Below are 16,658 nucleotides of genomic sequence, written 5' to 3'. Positions count from 1 at the left end.
TTGTATTTCTGGCATTTGCCGGGCATTGTTTAAATTGTCCCATGAGTCTTAAAAAGGCATGCAAGATCCTTGAACCTGACCTGGTAGTATATGGATAGCCTGTGCAGATGTTTTAGCATTCTGTTGTCTATCTGCTGCCCTAGCTGGTTCTTTCACACCAGGCCCAAGCACAATTCCACCTGGAGTGCACTGCTGTAAATGGTAGGAATCATGTTCTTTTCTATAATGCTGTGTGATTCCAATAGGCCTTCCTAATCTGGTGACCTTCGGATGTTGAAGACCTCAACTCCCATCATCTCTGACTATTAACCATGATACCTGGGACTGATCTGAATTATACTCTGAAATATCGGGGGCGGGGGGCGGGCACCACTTTGGAGAATACTGATTTAGATGATAGTGAAAATGTATATCTGTTTATAGGGTCTGTACTATTAAAATCATTTATAAATTATTATGAAAGAGCACCCCACACTTCTTCACAGCGTGGAACACTGACTGAGCATCATAGATGGTCAACATAGGTCTTTTATTTTTAAACCCTATATTGTACTGTTACTGAGAGCCATATGCACGAGAAGGCAAAATTAAAAGCAAAGCACTCAACCTTGAATTTTTAGAATTTCTTGCATGGCTGCATGATCTCTCAACCACTACATTGCAGTCATGCTCAACTTTTCTTCATTTAAAATTACAATTGACTAGACTCTTGGTTTGGTCTACTTCTGTCAAATAAATGCTTCTGGTCCTGGGCTTTTGGGGCTGGGCATGTGTGGAATCTAATAGCTCTGATATCTATGTGGTTCTATATTATTTATTCACCTGGACTGGAATTGTAAGCACACTTGATTAGAAGTGCATTCTAAATAAGCAGAATTCACTTCCATGAAACCTGTTTTAGGTTGTAAGTAAGTATCACAGCTTGCCCCAGCTATCATTGCTTTTGAACGCCCCGCTCCCCCCAAATCTTCCATCATGCGATCCAACAGATAAAAGTGAGGCAACTGGCAAGTAAATCTCAAACTCTCTGCAGTTGTCAATGATGCTTCCCAGCCAAAGGAATGCACACACGGATAGTTAATTCTTTATTGTCAAAGATAACACAATCGCTTCTGCAGCTCTGGATACCTGCGCACACCAATCTAGTGTCTTGGCAGCTATACCCAGGTCTGTGCTCTGAGCAGTTGCAGCAACAGGTGATCATTCCCCTTCCACCAGTTTATGTATCTTCCCCTGACAGGTTGAGCACCTGGAACCAAAGACTGCGCCTTCGTGGCAACTCCCTCTGCTCCTCCCATTTCAATCCCCTCCTGGTTCCGGGGGACAGTGGTTCAGGAGAGGGTGGCATAGTATTGAGCCCTTCACTTGCCTGACCTGCCTCTTCTTCTTACCCATCCTGTGCTCCACCCTCCAGCTCTGAAACTTCCTCAGCCTCTGACTCCTGGCTGGAACAGTCCCCCACAAATCAGTGACCCCCTCTCTCGAGTCAGACTCCAGTGCCCTTTCTCCCAGTGCACACTCATCAATGTCCTGCCAGTCCCTGGCAGCAGTTGTCTGTGATTGGCAGTCATTGGAATACATTCCGTAAGGATAGTTTGCAACTTTAGTGTTCACTGTGCGATGAGCTTCCTTGATACTTAACACTGAGAATTGCCATTTTCCAAACCTGGTTTGGAAACAACAGCAAGTACCAACAGTAGAAGAATGGTGACAGAAGGTAATGGAATATGCAGAAATAGCTAGATTAATGGGGAAAATTCGACAACAGGGCGATTAAACATTTCAAAAAGAATGGGGAAAATTTATGTCATACATAGGAAGGATAAGGTGAAATAGTGAAACCAGTAGAACTGAAATAAACCTCATAATGTGAAATACAAAGAAAATTTCTGGATAAAGAAAATAACAAAAAGTAAAATGTACAATGTGATTAATGTAACCAATGGTAGTTGTAAATGAATATAGACAGACAATAAGAATTGTATATACAGGAGGATTTATTTGACTATAGACACTCTATTGACAAATACGAAAGAAGAACAATAATATGCAAAATGGATGAAGACAATGCGAAAAAGTTAGATGCGATATAAAAGGCCAGAAGAGGGAAGGAGGGAAGTCGGCTCTGGGGAGCAGGTGTAAACGTGAAATGTAATATAATATGTATATATGGAGTGTGCTAATGAAAACCAATAAAGAATATTTTGAGAGTTGCCATTTTCACATGTGATGACAAACTCTACGAATGGATATTTTTCAAACAAGTTAACTGTTGGGGCTTGAGGAGAGGGGTGTTGTCTTCTGTACTCATTAACTACTTTAATGCATTTCCTTTTCAGGTATTCAGAGCAATGAATATTCCTCAGAGTAGAAGTCCATCCTTGCCACCACCAGAAGAAATGCCAGAAGCCTACCATGCCAAGATAGCTCTTCTTGGAGCAGGGCCTGCAAGCATCAGCTGTGCCACCTTTCTGGCTCGATTGGGCTACTCAAACATCACCATATTTGAAAAGGAAGGCTATGTTGGTGGCTTAAGGTAGATTTAAATTAAATTTGGAAATAATAATAATTATTATTTATTTATACCCCACCTGCTCTGGGCGGCTTCCAACAAAATATTAAAATACAGTAATGCATCAAACATTAAAAGCTTCCCTAAACAGGGCTGCCTTCAAATGTCTTCCTAAAAGTCTGGTAGTTGTTGTTCTCTTTGACATCTGACGGGAGGGCCTTCCACAAGGTGGGTGCCACTACCAGGAAGGCCCTCTGCCTGGTTCCCTGTAACTTGGCTTCTCGCAGCAAGGGAACCGCCAGAAGGCCCTCAGCGCTGGACCTCAGTGTCCAGGTAGAACGATGGGGGTGGAGATGCTCCTTCAGATATACTGGACCAAGGCAGTTTAGGGCTTTAATTATCAGCACCAACACTTTGAATTGTGCTCGGAATTATATAAAGTATAATTAAATTTGGAAATAAAGCATTCTGAACACCATGTTTTCATCATTCAACTACAACAATTTGAAGTTTGGGGAGGGGCATGGTTTCCTCCAAAATATACATTCTAAGTATCAAATCCCCTCACCCCCTAAAAAACCCCACTTCATCTTTTTATTGTAAACAATATACTTTTATTCAGTATGTTGAATAACTGAAGCCAAATACGGATAGCATTTGGGGAGCGAATTTGATGTTCAGTCTTTCACTTCTAACTTTTTTAGCCCTTGCTAAGTAGCAACACTAAAGACAGAATCAGACCATTCATTTTAATAAATTAATTTCATGTGCGTTCGTACACAATCATATAGCTATAGATTTCTATCATACAGTTGTACCTTGGATCCCGAACGTGTTGGTACTCAGACGTTTTGGCTCCTGAACACCACAAATCTGGGAGTGTTCTGGTTTGTGAAAGTTCTTTGGAATGCGAACATCTGATGAGGCTTCTGCGGCTTCTGATTGGCTGCAGGAGCTTCCTGAAGCCAATTGAAAGCCACACTTTGGTTTCTGAACATTTTGGAAGTCAAATGGACTTAAAGAACAGATTCCATTTGACTTCCAAGGTACAACTGTATAGCTATAGATTTCTAGGCAATTTATGAAGTTAAAAGCCTCAAGGAAAGGAACAGCATGAACATAAAGCTTGAAAGCATAAAAGTGGCCAATAAATTATTAGGAAGGGCCATAGAATGTTGGGTAGTTGCACAGCAGAGACCCTCTTACTCTTCTTAGCAATTTCCTCAATAGTTTGATGCCACATATTCAAGGTAGTAGGCTTAAGCAATCTACAGTACATTTTACCGTAATGCTGCCTGTGAGAGGATAAAACTTTCAGCCATTTTGTGTTTGGTTTTTGGTTGAAAGACTTGGATTGTTAAACGGTTGCTTGCTTGCTTTAAAGGCTCCCATGCACAGGAGGGTCAAAAGTTTACAGGGAGGCTAAAAGTGTAAGAGAGTGCTTTGTACAATGGGCTTGTCGTTTACAGGCAGATCCAAGGTTCATACTAAGAACTTAGCAGTTAAGGAGAATCAGAAGCTTTAAAAGGAGAATAGTCACCTTGTTGATTGGCGAAAGGTTTTGGAGGGGAAGTGAAAATTCAGTATATAAATCAAGCTAGAAACAAGCATTTGTGGAGTCAGCAAGTTGAAGGGCTGGAGTTAAAAGAGACTACAAGAGAGGTAAAAGGACTAAAGCAGATTTGAAATACTACTAGAAAGTTCTAAATAGCACTATTGGTTGCTGCAGAAAGAAGAAACCAGGAGAGAACTATGGAGGGACACAGGAGCTGAACTGAGGGATACACGCTGACATGTATTGGCTTGGTCTAGAAGAGGGATACCTGGACACGGGTAGCGCTGTGGTCTAAAACACTGAGCCTCTTGGACTTGCTGATCAGAAGGTCCGCAGTTCGAATCCCCACGACGGGGTGGGCTCCCATTGCTCTGTCCCAGCTCCTGCCAACCTAGCATTTTGAAAGCCCGCCGGTGCATGTAAATAAATAGGTACCGCTGCGGGGGGAAGGTAAACAGCATTTCCATGTGCTCCGGTTTCTGTCACGGTGTTCTGTTGCACCAGAAGTGGTTTAGTCATGCTGGCCACATGACCCAGAAAGCTGTCTGTGGACAAACGCTGGCTCCCTCGGCCTGGAAGTGAGATGAGCACCGCAACCCCAGTCATAGTCGCCTTTGACTGGACTTAACCGTCCAGGGGTCCTTTACTTTTACCTTTTTTACCAGGGTATGTTCATCTCTGTTTTTGGTTTTGGGGATTGTGAATAACTGCTGGTGAAGGAACAGAAATACAGTGGTACCTCATGTTACATACGCTTCAGGCTACATACACTTCAGGTTACAGACTCCGCTAAACCAGAAATAGTGCTTCAGGTTAAGAACTTTACTTCAGGATAAGAACAGAAATTGTGCTCCGGCAGCGTGGCAGCAGCAGGAGGCCCCATTAGCTAAAGTGGTGCTTCAGTTTAAGAACAGTTTCAGGTTAAGTACGGACCTCCAGAACAAATTAAGTACTTAACCTGAGGTACCACAGATTAACACAGATACCTGCAGGTCACACTTTCTGAACACAATGTGATCCCAGGAAATCGTTTGTTAGGTGATTGTTCCCATAATGAGCCAATGTTTCCCATTGTTTCCTATGGGAACATTTCTAATCCATGATCGCTCTCCCCACTCCCACCATGGTTTTCCTAAAATGACTGCAGCCAACAAGCAAAAGAGAGATAAAAGAAAAACTTAGAAGTTCGATCTCTCCTGATCTTTTGATTTGGCTGGTCTTTCTCTCGCCCACCCGCATTTTCTCTGTGGTTTCTTCTGGAAATTGGTTGCCATTGACCAGCAAAGCATATAAAAGGAAGTGGGCAAGCTGTTTAGATATCTGAATCAGCTGTCTATTTAGTGAGGTTTCTGCATAATCCTCTGTGTTTGGATAAGTGAAATTTTGCCTAGTGAGCATTTGGAAAGTGGAACCTGTGTGTATTATGGAAACAGGAAAGAAGGTAAAGGGGAGGACAAAGAGCTGCTTGCAATCTTGATCCCGGGTTGGGTGAAACTGATGTGCCAGTTACTTCTTAACAAATGAATTGGGGGGGAAAGACTAGATAACATTTCCAATCTATCCAGGAGCATTACGGTAAACTTCTGTCCTTACCCTTTGAATATTGCTGAGGTCTTTATATTCAGAAATATACAACTGTTAGTGACCTGCATCAGACCCGATCTGAACCCGATCTCTGTGCCTGACTGGAGATTAGTGGTTACCCTTTTCTCCTTACATATTCAATTTTAGCAAGTCTTTGTATAATATTTTTGGTTTAAATGGGCATATTTTGCTTTTAGGTAAAAGATAAATATAAACTTCATTTGCCTATACAATATTTACTTCTTATTCTAAGTGGCTATATAATTTTTCAGCATGCCTTATTTTTTTACATGGGTTGAAATATTTTCCTTGAGTTTATACCACAGGTGCCAACATGGGTATCTTCTGTCTGCTCATTAGATTAGCCATGCTCTTGCAAGTTTTAAGATGCACTTCCTACTTTGTGTTCAGCCGCTTTAAGTATGCTCTGCCTGTCTCTCTGTGCTTGTGTGTTTAAATGTTTAATATTCCAGGATGCCTTCTCTTTTGTAAAACAGCTGGGAAATGTTTCATCAGCTCTATTCTATTTGTTCTCTCTAGTACATCTGAAATCCCCCAGTTCCGGCTGCCATATGATGTAGTACATTTCGAAACTGAGCTTATGAAAGACCTCGGAGTGAAGGTAATGAAAAATATAAACTGCTTTGGTATAGCTCGCAGGAAAAAAAGGGAGCCGAGCTCTGCCAAAGATTAACAGCAAAATGTCATGCACATTAGTGAAGAACAATTAAAAGCTACACCAGGCAGAGGGAGGAAGATGCTTTCTCTTGCTCAGGGCATTTGTCTGTCTGCTGTCTGAATGCCACTAGTTTGGAAAAGGGCAATCAATAGTTCTCATCTGGCTTGCCTGCATGTGATTAATTGTCTGTAAGAAACAAATACCTAAATTGCTTTAGGGGTTCAGTGTAGCTATTGGAAGGATTTGATTTCTTTAATCACGTCGTGGTGTTCCTGTTTCCAGCCCCCTCTTCCTCCTTTTATGCAAGTTAAATATTAGTTAAAAAACATTAATCCGTGACACTTTCCATTTTCTTACAATGTGTACAGATATCATCTCGGGGGGAAGACCTGTCTCGCACAGTAACTAAGTGGAGCATTAATAATACATTTTTTTGGGGGGGGGAACCCTGCATGATTGTTAAACTTCCTTGAAAAGACTCAGCTATTCGTGTTTTGTGGTATATATTTTTAAATTGATTATCATACTTAATGTTGTCCATGTACGTATGTGATAATTTCCACGGAGCTAATATCATGATAATAAAACTATTAAGCAGCAAAGTATATGCTGGCACACTGTTAAGATGCAATACTTCCAAAGCCTTTCATTTTCCCTGATATTATCGTGGCCCTTAATGAGTATGATGGAGAGATCTCTTTCAGTTCTTTGCATATCCACCGCACAGAACTCTTTCCTCTGCAAAATCAGAGTAATTGCGGTGCTCTCAGATGAAGAATGCTATATTGTCTTGAGCACTGGAAGTTATTTATGCATGTAATTCTTTTTCTAAGAATAATTTGGGTTTTTGAAAGTTACAGGACTAGGCCTAAAGAATACTAAATCCCACCACCCCAAGTGTGTGTGTGTGTGTGTGTGTGTGTGTATAATCCACATCATTGTATGATAAATTAGAATGATTTATTTTTTGTTCCCAGTGAATATAAAGTATCTGTTTGAGGAGGATTGCAACTGTGCTTTGGTTATCATTTCATAATTATGAGTTATACCACGTCTTTTAAACGAACAGAGGGGGAAAGATAATTTTTAACATGTACTCAACCAAGAATTAAGGGTCTTGGATATATACCTTCAGCTTCCATATTAGCAAAGATCGTCCATTCACTTCAATGTTGCGGACGGCTCAACACATGGAGTGTGTGTATGTGCTTGTGGTGCTGTCCCCAGCTTGGATGGGAATAAAGCTTTTCTTTATTTTTAACCTGTTTCTTAAAATATTTTTTCACAAAAGCAAACCAGGTTGTAAGACACAGAGTCACTGGCAGGAGGAGATATCCTTCTGGTTGGAGGCCCAGGGTCTTCTTAGAATTTCAGTATGCCGTAGGTGTGTCAGTAAAATCATTACACATTCTCCCTCAAATACAAATATTTGCTAATCAAAACAACCCACACCTTTTCCTAAGAATATAACGAGAGCTCTGTGTGATTAGGCTAAAGGCCTGTCAATCAGTCAAGCCTCTTGTTTTCTCCAGTGCCCAAGTAGATACTCATAGATAGTCCACAAGCAGGACATAGGGGCACTATCCTCTCCTGCTGCCTCTGTCCCTAGAAGTGCCATATAGTCTTCATGAATAGTAGCTGTTAGCCATCTCCTCCACCATTTTGTCTCATCCACTTTTAAAGCCGTCAAAATTGGTGGCCATCTCGTGATAGCAAATTCCGTATTTTATCCGTGCATTCCATTCTTATTACAGATGCTTCCTTCTAAATCCTAAGGTCCAACTCGGTGCTGACTTTTCTTTATGCCCTTTCTCACCATGTTCCAGTAAGCAACTTCAAACATTGCTAAAGAGAACCATGACAGTAATGGACATTAACAAGTGGAACAAGTTGCATGTAGTTTAGAAAGGCGTGAGCAGAGGAGGAAGCAGTATAAGGCCACGGAGCGACTCAAAGTTCAGCAAGACCTCATGCTCTGATTACTGGCGGTCCTGTTATTTTTGAGACTAAGTGATAGCATGGTAAAATACTACATTAAAAAGCACAATACTAAGGTTGGTACCAGGGCAGCTTTTGTGAGGATGTCATAAATGGGGCACGATACTCTTGATGCTGCTTGCCTAACCTAAGATGCCAGGGGCACCTGAAGGAGGGCCTTCAAAGTTACCTCAGTACCTAGGCCAGTTTATACAGGAGCAAAGGTGTCCGGTGAAGGCTGAGGAGAAGAGCTGGGGCAGGCCACAATTTATTCCCTCCTGGGAGTGGGCCCAAGTGACTCTCAATACGTTTCTGAACACAGTTCAAAGTGTTGGTGCTAACCTTTAAAGCTGTAAACGGCCTCGGCCCGGTATACCTGAAGGAGTGTCTCCACTCCCATTGTTCAGCTGGGACAGTGAGGTCCAGCTCCAATGGCCTTCTGGTGGTTCCATCACTGCAAGAAGTGAAGCTACAGGGGAGCAGGCTGAGGGCCTTCTTGGTAGTGGTACCCACCCTGTGGAACGCCCTCCCATCAGATGTCAGGGAAATAAACAACTATCGGACTTTTAGAAGACATCTGAAGGCATCCATGTTTAGGGAAGTTTGTAATGTTTGATCTTTTATTTTGTTTTTAATATTCTATGGGAGCCGCCCAGAGTGGCTGGGGAAACCCAGCAGATGGGCGTGGTAATAATAATAATAATAATAATAATAATAATAATAATAATAATAATAATAATGCCTATTGGCCAGTTGGGACCACCCCGCAGGGAACGCCTGCCCAAAACCTGCTGACATTGGACAGTTGCCAGCAGCTGGGTGATCTGGCCCTGCTAATCGCCAGATCACTGGCGTGGCCTGCAGCTTAGCCGCAACACTGCCCACCATAGAAAGTGAACAGGTAAGCACCAGCACTTTGAATTGCATTTAGAAGTGGGCATAAAGAACCAGCAAAAGTATTTAATCAGTTTCTGCTATATGTTCGCAGTCTTGGCTCAGATATAAGTCCAGGGTCAACAACATTAAAAAAAAAAAGTCCTTTGGCCTTTAGTGGAATTTTATATTTTCTTAAAATGATTGATTGAATGACCGGGACAAAGCTTCTGAATGTCTTGAGCTTAAAAGTGACTGATAAAGTGATGATGAGCTTCCTAATATTATCTTTCAGATAATTTGCGGCAGAGGGCTTTCGGCAGAAGGACTGACGCTCAGTGCCTTGAAGGAAGATGATTACAAAGCAATCTTTATTGGAATTGGTAGGGATTCATCATTCTTCCTCTGTACTTGGTTTTACTGGAAGTATTGTATGTATGATTAATGCTGTAATAAACGGGCCGTGTTCCTGTGTCTCAGCAAGAGACCTTTAAACACTAATCTCACGAAGTGGTACCGTTAGCATGTGAGGAGCTTTCGCCATCCTCTAACTAGTTTTAATGCAACCTTCTCTGGTACCGACCACTTTCCCCAATATATAATTATGCCTATTACCTACATGAAATATTTCTCTGGGGCTGTGGAAGTATGAAACGGTGTTGGCTTTGGCAATGGCTGCTGTGTTATATTAGGGACAGAGTTAATAAAACCTGAATCAATATGTTCTAGTACAATTATCACATTCCTAAGGAGCACTTTATTTAATAGATGTCACTAATTTAGTCAAGATCTCAATATGATCATTAAGTAACAAAATCCTTAGGGGACTTATTTATGCTAAATTAATGTCAGCAGATTGCAGGATCAACATTATCTTTAAAAACACACACACACAGGGAACATACTGCTTTTTTTGGTAGCCCTTCCCTTAATGTTTACTACAGTAAGCAAGTCGATAGTACTATACATAATTTAAAAACCACAATAATTGCAATTTTAAGGGCTGTACACTATTATTTTTGTGTGGTCTGTTCTGCCTGCCCATGTGCTTTTTAAGCTTCCGGTTCAAGACTTTAGCTCTGTCTGCAGATAGAGAAAGCAGAGATTAGTTGGATTCAATAGACTAAAGGTGATTTGGCAGCATTTTTTTTAAGGGTATAATCCAATTATTACACGTGCACCCATGTTAAAGCCTTTGAACTAGTGCAGGCATAAGCAAACTCAGCCCTCCAGATGTTTTGGGACTACAACTCCCCCCATCCCTGACCACTGGTCCTGTTAGCTAGGGATGATGGGAGTTGTAGTCCCAAAACATCTGGAGGGCCGAGTTTGCCTGTGCCTGATCTGGTGGATATCTCTACTTGTGGAAGAACAGGGAAGGCAGTTTTTGCCAATTCCTTTCAGTTCCCACAACCTGCTCCAAAGACTTGAGGGACGCTCCTGAACAGGGTGGAAGAAGATGTGAGGAGCTTCAGGGGCAAAAATGTCTTCCCTTTTCTTCTATTAGCGTAAGTGTCTGCTGGATCAAAAGCCTTTCCGTGAATGCAAAGGCACCCAATGGATCCCATCCAATATTCTTAATATTGTGCTTATGCATGCAGAGCTCAGGTATTATCTGAAAGAGGCATTTTCCTTGCACAGGAATAGCTCTTCTGTGGCAATGCTAGCTATAACACTTGTATGCATCATTTAAAAACAAAGTAAGCTGTTTTCATGCAAGTTTTGTGCAAATTTGTTGAATTGGTACTGGAACTGGAATTCATAGGGTTAGTCATCAAAGATTTTGATTGAGTCACAGCCCTAGCTGGAAGGAATTCCCCTCTGTGCAAAAGATATAATACGTCATGGGGATACGTCATGTCCCTGCATTGTATCCCCTGCGTCTTGTTCCTCTCCTGCAAATTCCATGCACCTGTCATTAAGACAAGGTAGAAGGAATCTCCCAAAACCATCATGACAAAAGCATCATGAATTGACTACCTAGAAAGAGAAAGCAGGGCTGTTTTGATGTTAATGACTCACATTTCTACGCACATTGAGATTTGATGATGATGGCGATGATGATGATGATGATTTTATTATTTACACCCCGCCCATCTGGCTTGGTTTCCCCATTTGGAATCATCCTCAGGTTCATTCACTTCCAATATCAACCATACATAGAAAGCAATGCCCAGATCAAGAGATCCATGGTTATCTTACATGTGGTTATCTTTCACTATCTTTCAAATTGCTGTTGGATCTTCCAGTTTGGTTAGCTTCTGTTGTTGTTGTTGTTGTTGTTGTTGTTGTTGTTGTTTATATACCAACCTATACCCAGGGGTCTCAGGGCAGTTCACAGAATAAAATAAAGTTATAAAACCACAAAATACATAATAAAAATAAAAACAACAACCCAATAGCCCCACCACCACCACCACAACAACAACAACAACACATTTTAACAGGGCATAGAATGTGAATCAGATCAACCGAAGGCCTGGTTAAAAAGGAATGTTTTTGCCTGGCGTCTAAAGTCGTATAATGAAGGCGCCAGGTGAATTTCCCTAGGGAGAGCATTCCACAGATGGGGGGCCACTGCAGAGAAGGCCCCTTCTTGTGTTGCCACCCTCTGAACCTCTTGAGGAGGAGGCACATGAAGAAGGGCCTCAGAAGATGATTTCAGGGTCCAGGTAGTTTCATACGAAAAGAGGCACTCCTTGAAGTATTGTGGTCCTATGCCGGTTAAGGCTTTATAGGTCAAAACCAGCACTTTGAATACATGCAGTGAGCAGATTGGGGCAGGAGTAGGAAGGAAGCATAAATATGTTGAAGTTCCTCTGATCTTGGCATATGTTGAGGTATATGGGCAACATCACAGACGCACATTTTCTATACTCCAAAATTGCTTCTTTTCCTTGAAGGTGGCCTAGATGTCAACCTTAGGAACAGTAAGTGTTACTGAAAATTAGGGACAATAAATAATAACCTCTCTGGTTATGCTTTTCATTTTCTTAAAAATATATATTTAGCATACTTCACCAAGACCCCTTTTTTTTGGCTGTCTCGATATGCTACAAAAAAAATTGCCCGGCATTTAAACAATGGCTTTCCAAGTGGAATGCATGTTTATCTGCTAAAAAATTGTGAATGTACAACCAAATCCCTCCCCAGCATACGCTCAGCAAATTGAGTATGCAGAGCCAATAGTGGTATGAGACTTAATGCTCTTTATTGATCTAGACGTTGCCTAAGTGAACATAATAAGAAACAAGTTGCCCAACTGTTCTTTTTTCCTTGTTATTGATTACAAGAGTGGTAATTCTTAGTACAGCAACAACTGTTGTTCTCCATCTGGGTATTCAGTATAATAAGCTTTCCAGGTTTGTTCTCTCATGTGATTATACTGCAGGCCATTGTGATTTATATAATCCTAAATCCTCTCATTGTTTGAGACCTTCCACGCGTAGGAATTTCCATGGGGTCATATTTCTTGATAATTGTACATGAGGCAACGTGCCAGGTTACCGTCCCTCTTGATTTAATCCATCTGACAAACCATGTACCCTTCATTCTTCATCCCACCCTTTGCTCAGGGAGGGGGGAAATCCCAGAAGTTAGGTGGGAATACATAAAGAGCTTTGGTTGTCTCTGTAACCGAGAGCTAGGCTAAACTACCAGCAATCTTTCCTCTGTTCTGAGATTACTCAGCTAGGCACAGCTGGGATTTTGTGAGGTGTACAGACAAGAAATAATGTCTGCGAGGGGAAAAGAGAACTCAAGAGCTCCTTTCCTTTTGACCTGCTGTGTTAATACTGATCTCATAGTGGAATGTACATAAGAAGTTGCCTTATGCTCTGTCAAACCATTGAACCCACCTCTCCTATTATTGTCTCCTCTGAATGACAGCAACTCTCCGGAGATTCAGGAAGAAGTTCTTTCCCCGGTTCCACTACCCGAATTTTATACATGCAAAACAGGCGGTTTCTCTCTGAGCTATAGCTGTTCTCACTCACATTGCCTTTATGATGAATCCATTCCATGATCATAGCCTGCATTTAAGACTGCCTTGAGTAGCTGCCATTCTTTTACATTTGCAAAACAGCAGTTGTTTTCACTAGTGAAAATGGGGTGACTGTGGTGAGAATAATGGATTGAACTGATGAATTTCCCAGTTTGAATTTCCCCGGCATCAATTCCTGCCCCCCATAGTTGGCATTAATGAGGACTTCTGTCCAGTTAGATATGAAAGTGCATCGTGGACAGGTTCCTGCAGCAACAAAATATACTTATCCAATTATTCTAAAAAAATAAAATCCAAACAAACCAAAGGTCTGAGACCAGAATTAAGGTGACTCAACCTCCAAAAAGTCAGGAAATGGGAAACAAAGGTTGATACTTTTAACAGTTGCATTAAGTGAGCCGTTGTGGTGTTGTGCTATGCTATAAAGGTATGTTGCTTACAACTTCTGTTCCATTCACCTTCACTTTTACATGGTCTCAAATCCACATGGGGAGGATGCAATGCCTGTGGCCAGCAAGGTTGTTGTCCTTGTCCTTTGTTGCATTATGAAACATGTGAGCTTTATTTCTAGAGGAAACCTATTGCGAGTTTGTCCATGCCTGTTTGCTGCTTACTCCAGTTGCTGCCTGTGTGATTGGTACAGCCACTACGCATGTGTTTCCTAGTACTAGTGTGATTGATGATGGTGCTGGTAATGAAAAATATCAAAGCAAGTTTTGAAGACAACCCACCAGTTTCATAGAGTTGAAAGGCAACAAGAAAGGGTTATCTTGGCAGTGTAGAGGTGGTGAATTGTACCGATTTTGAGGAGCAATGTGTAGCTTAGTTGTTTATATTCTAGTGCTTTTGCAGAGCACTTGCCTCTTCCCCTATTCCATATATCTTGGCACTGGAAGGATACAATTTGAAGCAAAGAATTGGTGTACCGTAAGAAGATGCTTGCTTGGGATGCGGGTGGCGCTGTGGGTTAAACCACAGAGCCTAGGACTTGCCGATCAGAAGGTCGGCAGTTTGAATCCCTGCGACGGGGTGAGCTCCCATTGCTCGGTCCCTGCTCCTGCCCACCTAGCAGTTCGAAAACACGTCAAAGTGCAAGTAGATAAATAGAAGTACTGATGACTGGACCTAATGATCAGGGGTCCCTTTACCTTTACCTTTAAGAAGATGCTTAAACCTGAATTCTTTCCAACTGCAGTGCCATACAGCCCAGCCTAATGTATCCCACCAAACATTTCAGGTTCCAAACCAACCCCAGATGTCTTGCAGCATAGTTGCTGCTTGAAGCATGGCAGCACGTAAATGCCCCCTTCAGCGCTGATCATGTTGCAGTTCCAGATCCAGAACAAGAGACTTGGGACAATCCTGCTATTCCTTCTTACTGAAGTGGAATTTGCTGCCAAGGAGTGTGGTGGAGTCTCCTTCTTTGGAGGTCTTTAAGCAGAGGCTTGACAACCATATGTCAGGAGTGCTCTGATGGTGTTTCCTGCTTGGCAGAGGGTTGGACTCGATGGCCCTTGTGGTCTCTTCCAACTCTATGATTCTATGAAGTGCCCCACTAAAAGCCTGTTCTAGAGTGGGCCAGCATAAGGGTGCTAGAAGGATTATTTTCAAAACCAAAATCCCTCTTGGGGTGAGAATGAGTTTACAGATGCAATAAGGGAAAGGCCAGGGTTATGACATGTGAGCTGCAAACGATTCTGTCCTGTATGTACCACTACCATGGTAAAAAAGAATTCTGGAAGTCTGGAAGCAGGGAAAGAAGTGAGTGCATGATTTTCATCATTTTAGTGCATGTGAGGGATGTGTGTGTGAGGAGTGAGCGAGAGAGGTGGACAATATATGCAGACTCTGTGTGAGAGAGGTTCCTGTATTCTACATATGTGTGCTTGTGTAAGGGAGTTTGTGGGATAGCCACAAACATCCCCTTTTGCTTTGAGCACACTTGCTACTAGCATGTGACCATTGGACGATTGGTCTACAGTGAATGCTTAGGTCATTATTGACGTAAAGGATATGTTAAGATGACCAGAGAGTGATTTGCTGTGGAGCTGTGAATAGCCGTTTGCTCCAGGGTAGTTTTCATGCCCTTGGACATGAAAGTGGCTGACCACAGAGTGCTGGAAATTGACAATGTATGGAAATTTAACTGCAGCTGTGTGGGTGGGTAAGCCTGGTCTTCTCTTCCCAGTAGTTTTCATTTATCTTTCCCCTGCTTTCTCCCTCTCTCATTCCGTTTGGACCCTATCCTCAAATCTGCAGCTGCTTTCTTTCATTGGGTTGCATTTTTTCTTATATTCATTTACACTGGAGAGTGAAAATAGAGGTGATGGTTGTGTTAGGTGTTGATGTCACCATGGTCCAGGCAAATGAGATCCCAAACACAAGGAGATCACAGCTGCTTTTTCCTTTTGCAAATTTGTTTTGCATTGTGTTGGGGGGGGTTCAGTTGTCAGAAGGTCAGAATTCCCACCAACCCTCATCTCATATAATGGGCATTGCTCTATGTGGTGAGACATTCAGATCCAATAGTGTATAGTGGGCAGTCCTTTTTCTCTCTCTGGAAAAACAGGTGCTGGTATTTACCATGAAGTTGGTATAGTAACTGTCATACTTTTTAACCAAAAGAGAGAGAGGTGCCTGTACGCACCGTGATATTGTTGGTGTAAGTGCCACACTTTTTAACAATATCCCCTGAAAAAAGCACTGCTAGTGGGAAACTTTATTCATCCCACTATTAAGAACTGAACAAAATCCTCAATTGTTTGCTGCTTGTAGTGGCTTTCTGTGCAGATAAAGCCACTACAGGAATTTTTTGTAGCTGTCACCAGGTAACAACTATACAATGTGCCCTGGCACTACCTGCTTTAAGGAATCACCTGCTTTTAATCTTTGTTAGCCTAAAAGCTTCTGTTATGATTAATTGCACATAATTGGTGTTTTTAAACAAGCAAATGCTGGAACCTAAAATATATGGCTTGGAGACCCTGAATTTTGAAACGACATTTGTAGGCATTCACTCTAAGCTACATGTGTCTTGTGTGTAATTGCCGTCACTTTCATTATCAGTTATTAAAGGGAAATGCCACAAACTTTAGAAATTAATCAATAAGGTAGGGTATGTGTGTGTGTATGAGTGAAATACAACAATCAGTGATAATAAATGTCATGGGAGGCGCAGAACCTAGTTAAAATAACATCACTCCTCACATACCCCAGAAACAATCAATTACAGCTAGCTCCTTCATTTCTATAATTAATTTTGAATTCCAGTTGGTTTTCCTTCCTTCCCTCCTTCCTTCGTTCTTCAGACACAGAAGGACCATTGTGCTGCCCAGTGTGTCTATATTTCAAAATGATTGATTGTGGGAGACATTGGCATTGAACTATATTGGGATGATTTCCTTTACTTAAAAGCAGAAATATTTTTCTATTTTTTAAACACACAAACACACACACTCCACTAATTGGGCAATTA

At 41.7% G+C, this 16,658-nt stretch overlaps 1 protein-coding gene across 4 annotated transcripts in view; it reads left to right on the top strand.

Annotated features, from left to right (window-relative positions):
* Positions 1–16,658, top strand: part of DPYD (dihydropyrimidine dehydrogenase) — a 526,409-nt gene that overhangs the window by 181,009 nt on the left and 328,742 nt on the right. For all 4 annotated transcript variants that reach the window (XM_082227795.1, XM_082227793.1, XM_082227794.1 and 1 more), the window contains 3 exons: positions 2,340–2,536; positions 6,192–6,273; positions 9,476–9,563. In XM_082227795.1, coding sequence (XP_082083921.1) covers positions 2,340–2,536; positions 6,192–6,273; positions 9,476–9,563 — 367 coding nt within the window. The remainder of the gene's footprint in view (positions 1–2,339; positions 2,537–6,191; positions 6,274–9,475; positions 9,564–16,658) is intronic.

This window comes from Podarcis vaucheri, assembly GCF_965113315.1.
Source record: "Podarcis vaucheri genome assembly, chromosome: 6".
Lineage (NCBI taxonomy): Eukaryota > Metazoa > Chordata > Lepidosauria > Squamata > Lacertidae > Podarcis > Podarcis vaucheri.
The sequence above is the reverse complement of the archived record's forward strand: the minus strand, read 5'-3'. Positions and strand labels throughout refer to the sequence as shown.